Source organism: Eucyclogobius newberryi, unplaced genomic scaffold (genome assembly GCF_026437365.1).
Source record: "Eucyclogobius newberryi isolate DKJ021-1_F unplaced genomic scaffold, fEucNew1.0.hap1 SCAF_126, whole genome shotgun sequence".
In the NCBI taxonomy this organism is placed as follows: domain Eukaryota; kingdom Metazoa; phylum Chordata; class Actinopteri; order Gobiiformes; family Gobiidae; genus Eucyclogobius; species Eucyclogobius newberryi.
In genome coordinates, this window is record NW_027315753.1 from 176073 (window position 1) to 182072 (window position 6000).

At 52.5% G+C, this 6000-nt stretch overlaps 2 protein-coding genes across 2 annotated transcripts in view; one reads left to right on the forward strand and one right to left on the reverse strand.

The window, feature by feature from the left end:
• LOC140357122 (uncharacterized) overlaps window positions 1-702 on the reverse strand; it is a 40537-nt gene extending 39835 nt beyond the window's left edge. The window contains exon 1 of the mRNA XM_072442040.1: window positions 479-702. Within this exon, the coding sequence (XP_072298141.1) occupies window positions 479-702 (224 nt within the window). The remainder of the gene's footprint in view (window positions 1-478) is intronic.
• On the forward strand, window positions 565-5698 carry LOC140357123 (cytochrome b5-like). The gene is made up of 3 exons (XM_072442041.1): window positions 565-838; window positions 3901-4029; window positions 5654-5698. Exons 1-3 carry the CDS (start codon window positions 701-703, stop codon window positions 5696-5698), a joined length of 312 nt encoding a protein of 103 aa, XP_072298142.1. The 5' UTR covers window positions 565-700.
• Window positions 5699-6000: the final 302 nt, after the last annotated feature.

Here is a 6000-nt window from a genome sequence, read left to right on the forward strand (position 1 = left end):
TCAGTTTGGAGATTTGCGGAAAGGAGATAGTCTGTACTATAGCTAAACACTGCAGGAATCAATTTAAAAAACACTCTGGACATATATGAAGCACAAATAGCAATGTAAGAAGGTTAAAAGCTCTGAAAAGTCGATTTAGCATGTTATGGGACCTTTAAGGTTAGGGTTAAGGTTGTGGTTAGCTATGAGGCTATATGGCAGTGCCGCGGTTCCTGAAACTGCTGGGCCATTTGACCACGCTGCGGCTCTGCAGCCACGACCTTTATATTACTTAAACTTTTGGTCCAGGTTCATAACAATACAGCCTGCACCCCAGGACAAGTGCGCCCTCTACAGGTGAGCACAATAATGACTATTACCACAGTGTAACAGTCACATTAGGAGGAGCAGAATACAACGTATACAAATACAATACTATACTTTATTGCAATACACCACGCAAAGCTTTTTTCGCAGTAATAAAGCCTGTTTGCTTCACCTGTCCGTGCTTTTATTGTGACAGTCCGGAGCGGAAGCCTCTGCCCGCACGTGCACCTTGACGCATGGTGACGCACCGTGACGCTCGGCCGAGGCTCGCGGCCGTGATCTGGGGTAAATGTCGGACACTCCTGTGTAGTCACTCGCTAAAAACCGAGTTTCCGGGAGAAGCGCACGGACAGCGGCACCTCCGAGCTCACGTACCCGCCTCACAGCGTCACTCATGGGGGACAAAGAGCAGAGCGGCCCGGGGGAGCTCCGGTACTACCGGCTCTCCGAGATCGAGGAGAAGAACTCGTTCAAATCAACGTGGATCATCATCCACAACAAAGTTTACGACGTGACCAAGTTCCTCGAAGAGGTGAGCGTGAGATGACCTGTGACCTTTGACCTGCGCATTGTTAGAATGCAGAGACTTTCAGACACTTCCTGGAATATTTCATCACTTTGTCTCAGTATTTCAAAGTGACTGTGAAATGTAGTAATAAAGCAGTAATAATTAAAAAAAAAGTAAAAGTACTTTACTTTCTACATTTGTATAACTGGACTCGTTCACTTGGAGGTCAAGGCCCAGTTCATAAGCCCGTGGACATAAAAAAATAAATTGACCAAAAATCGTGAACATTAGGCCTTAAAACTTCTCATGATGTGGGAGCCTCTTGTTTCTGTACTCCACAAACCTGACTCGTACTTGGCCTGGAGGTGCCTCCTCCTGTTTGTTTTAGACCTGGTTTAGTCCTGGTTTAGTCCTGTTTTAGACCTGGTTTAGTCCTGGTTTAGTCCTGGTTTAGACCTGGTTTAGTCCTGGTTTAGTCCTGGTTCAGGGCCAGGTCTGGTCTCGGTCTCTTGGTCTTAAATGGAGCGACTCTGACACTTAGTATCTCTTGTTTTTCTTCTTCCGTCGTGTTTGGACTCGTTTATCTCATTCTCTCGTTCTGACCTGGTTTAGTCCTGGTTTAGTCCTGGTTTAGTCCTATTTGATGGTACCACAAGGTAAAAAAGTTTAGACCTGAATGAGGTGAATGCTGAGTGGCCTTTAAAAACCCAGAGGAGCTTCATGAGCCATTTTTAGGACCTGAGAGATTCTGATGCTACTAACCCTAACTATGTGGAGCCTTAGCAACACAAAGCTAGCAAAGCGCGTTAGCAACAGCTGTTTCCTGTTTATGGCCGCACGCCACTCGCTTTAGCCACGCCCCTCACACACTAGCTTTAGCCACACCCCTCAAACACACTAGCTTTAGCCACACCCCTCACACACTAGCTTTAGCCACGCCCCTCACACACTAGCCTTAGCCACGCCCCTCACACACACTAGCTTTAGTCACGCCCCTCACACACTAGCTTTAGCCACACCCCTCACACACTAGCTTTAGCCACGCCCCTCACACACTAGCCTTAGCCACGCCCCTCACACACACTAGCTTTAGCCACGCCCCTCACACACTAGCTTTAGCCACGCCCCTCACACACTAGCTTTAGCCAGGCCCCTCACACACTAACTTTAGCCACGCCCCTCACACACTAGCTTTAGCCAAGCCCCTCACACGCACTAGCTTTAGCCACGCCCCTCACACACACTAGCTTTTGCCACGCCCCTCACACACACTAGCTTTAGCCACGCCCCTCACACACACTAGCTTTAGCCACGCCCCTCACACACACTAGCTTCAGACACGCCCCTCACACACACTAGCTTTAGCCACGCCCCTCACACACACTAGCTTTAGCCACGCCCCTCACACACACAAGCTTTAGCCACGCCCCTCACACACACTAGCTTTAGCCACGCCCCTCACACGCACTAGCTTTAGCCACGCCCCTCACACACACTAGCTTTAGCCACGCCCCTCACACACACTAGCTTTAGCCACGCCCCTCACACACACTAGCTTTAGCCACACCCCTCACACACTAGCTTTAGCCACGCCCCTCACACACACTAGCTTTAGCCACGCCCCTCATACACATTAGCTTTAGCCACGCCCCTCACACACTAGCTTTAGCCACGCCCCTCACACACTAGCTTTAGCCACGCCCCTCACACACTAGCTTTAGCCAGGCCCCTCACACACTAGCTTTAGCCAGGCCCCTCACACACTAGCTTTAGCCACGCCCCTCACACACTAGCCTTAGCCACGCCCCTCACACACTAGCTTTAGCCAGGCCCCTCACACACTAGCTTTAGCCAGGCCCCTCACACACTAACTTTAGCCACGCCCCTCACACACTAGCCTTAGCCACGACCCTCACACACACTAGCTTTAGCCACGCCCCTCACACACACTAGCTTTAGCCACGCCCCTCACACACACTAGCTTTAGCCACGCCCCTCACACACACTAGCTTTAGCCACGCCCCTCACGTTCTCAGGATGTGGATCAGAACCTGAGGAAACTGAAGCTCTTGAACCGGGACAAAGTCTGAAACAGTGAATGAAACAAAAACACGACTCCAGAGACGTTTCATCACAATGATACAGAGTTATCCTGATTTTAACCCTTGACCTCAAGCTGAACCTGGGTGACCTTTGACCTCAGGCTGGAGGTGAACGTTTGAATTTATAAACATCAAAACTCGATCAACAGCAGGTGATTAGATTGTGTTTGTGGTTAAAGAGTTATCAAGGGCTGAACTTTGAGCAAACACAAGAGCCACTGTGCACAAGTTCACCGCCCCTCCTGCTCCTCAGCCAGACCAGGTTTAGTCCTGGTTTAGACCAGGTTTAGACCAGGTTTAGACCAGGTTTAGACCAGGTTTAGTCCTGCTTTAGACCAGGTTTAGACCAGGTTTAGTCCTGGTTTAGACCAGGTTTAGACCAGGTTTAGTCCTGGTTTAGACCAGGTTTAGACCAGATTTAGTCCTGGTTTAGACCTGGTTTAGACCAGATTTAGACCAGGTTTAGTCCTGGTTTAGACCTGGTTTAGACCAGATTTAGTCCTGGTTTAGACCTGGTTTAGTCCTGGTTTAGTCCTGGTTTAGACCTGGTTTAGTCCTGGTTTAGACCTGGGTTAGACCTGGTTTAGACCAGGTTTAGTCCTGGTTTAGACCTGGTTTAGTCCTGGTTTAGACCTGGTTTAGACCTTGTTTAGACCAGATTTAGTCCTGGTTTAGACCTGGTTTAGTCCTGGTTTAGACCTGGTTTAGTCCTGGTTTAGACCTGGTTTAGTCCTGGTTTAGACCTGGTTTAGACCTGGTTTAGACCAGGTTTAGTCCTGGTTTAGACCAGGTTTAGTCCTGGTTTAGACCTGGTTTAGTCCTGGTTTAGACCTGGTTTAGTCCTGGTTTAGACCAGATTTAGTCCAGGTTTAGACCTGGTTTAGACCTGGTTTAGTCCAGGTTTAGTCCTGGTTCTGGCCCTTGAGCCTTCACTGTTTGAACTGGACTCCATCTTTGTTTGTTTGTTTGTTTGTTTGTTTGTAGCACCCGGGTGGAGAGGAGGTGCTGAGGGAGCAGGCTGGTGGAGACGCCACAGAGAGCTTTGAGGACGTGGGACATTCGACCGATGCACAAGAGATGGCAAAGGACATGATCATCGGAGAACTGCACCCGGTTAGACCTGGTTTAGTCCTGGTTTAGACCTGGTTTAGTCCTGGTTTAGTCCTGGTTAGTCCTGGTTAGACCTGGTTTAGTCCTGGTTTAGACCTGGTTTAGTCCTGGTTTAGTCCTGGTTAGTCCTGGTTAGTCCTGGTTAGACCTGGTTTAGTCCTGGTTTAGACCTGGTTTAGACCTGGTTTAGTCCTGGTTTAGTCCTGTGTTAGACCTGGTTTAGACCTGGTTTAGTCCTGGTTAGTCCTGGTTAGACCTGGTTTAGTCCTGTGTTAGACCTGGTTTAGACCTGGTTTAGTCCTGTGTTAGACCTGGTTTAGTCCTGGTTAGACCTGGTTTAGTCCTGTGTTAGACCTGGTTTAGACCTGGTTTAGTCCTGTGTTAGACCTGGTTTAGACCTGGTTTAGTCCTGTGTTAGACCTGGTTTAGACCTGGTTTAGTCCTGGTTTAGTCCTGGTTAGTCCTGGTTAGACCTGGTTTAGTCCTGTGTTAGACCTGGTTTAGACCTGGTTTAGTTCTGTGTTAGACCTTGTTTAGACCTGGTTTAGTCCTGGTTAGTCCTGGTTAGACCTGGTTTAGTCCTGTGTTAGACCTGGTTTAGTCCTGGTTAGACCTGGTTTAGTCCTGTGTTAGACCTTGTTTAGACCTGGTTTAGTCCTGGTTAGTCCTGGTTAGACCTGGTTTAGTCCTGTGTTAGACCTGGTTTAGTCCTGTGTTAGACCTGGTTTAGTCCTGTGTTAGACCTGGTTAAACCTGGTTTAAACATCCAAAGAGCCCACAGACTGATCCTAAAAGAGATCAGAGGGAAAATCATTTTCTATGTAAAAAAGACCCTTCAGTACGGTTGATCAGATCTTTCCTGGTGATCTCCACGGGAACGACCGCAGCCCGACAGACACGCCCGCTCTGCGCCCGCCCGCTCTGAGCCCGCTCTGAGCCCGCTCTGCGCCCGCCCGCTCTGAGCCCGCTCTGCGCCCGCTCTGCGCCCGCCCGCTCTGAGCCCGCTCTGCGCCCGCCCGCTCTGCGCCCGCCCGCTCTGCGCCCGCCCGCTCTGCGCCCGCTAGGCGCCCGCTCTGCGCCCGCTCTGCGCCCGCCCGCTCTGAGCCCGCTCTGCGCCCGCTCTGCGCCCGCCCGCTCTGAGCCCGCTCTGCGCCCGCTCTGCGCCCGCCCGCTCTGAGCCCGCTAGGCGCCCGCTCTGCGCCCGCTCTGCGCCCGCCCGCTCTGAGCCCGCTCTGCGCCCGCTCTGCGCCCGCCCGCTCTGAGCCCGCTAGGCGCCCGCTCTGCGCCCGCTCTGCGCCCGCTCTGCGCCCGCCCGCTCTGAGCCCGCTCTGAGCCCGCTCTGAGCCCGCTCTGCGCCCGCTCTGCGCCCGCCCGCTCTGCGCCCGCCCGCTCTGCGCCCGCTCTGCGCCCGCTCTGCGCCCGCCCGCTCTGAGCCCGCTAGGCGCCCGCTCTGCGCCCGCTCTGCGCCCGCTCTGCGCCCGCCCGCTCTGAGCCCGCTCTGAGCCCGCTCCGCGCCCGCTCCGCGCCTGCTCCGCGCCCGCTCCGCGCCCGCTCTGCGCCCGCTCTGGTCTGTGTTCTGTCCTGTTCCTTCTCATCACTCGTGTCTTGAACATGTGTTTGTTTCCAGGACGACAGAGAGAAGATCTCCAGACCAGAGGTGAGTCCAACATGAGACATCTGGACACGGAGTTTGAAACTAACGTCTTTGTGTTTCCAGGAGACACTGGCCACCACTTTACACCAAGAGCCCAGGTAAACCTTTGATTCTAGTCCTGGTTTAGTCCTGGTTTAGTCCTGGTTTAGACCCGGTTTAGACTCGGTTTGGACCCGGTTTAGACCTGGTTTAGACCTGGTTTAGACCCTACTTGGACCTGGTTTAGACCCGGTTTAGACCCTGTTTAGTCCCGGTTTAGACCCTGTTTAGACCCTGTTTCCTCTGGTAGTTCCTGGGGTCACTGGGTGCTCTCTCTGCTG

Coding starts and splice junctions, on each gene's coding strand:
- LOC140357123 (XM_072442041.1), top strand. CDS start 701: ATGGGGGACAAAGAGCAGAGCGGCCCGGGGGAGCTCCGGTACTACCGG. Junction 839..3,900: donor TGACCAAGTTCCTCGAAGAG/GTGAGCGTGAGA, acceptor GTTTGTTTGTAG/CACCCGGGTGGAGAGGAGGT. Junction 4,030..5,653: donor TCATCGGAGAACTGCACCCG/GTTAGACCTGGT, acceptor GTTTGTTTCCAG/GACGACAGAGAGAAGATCTC.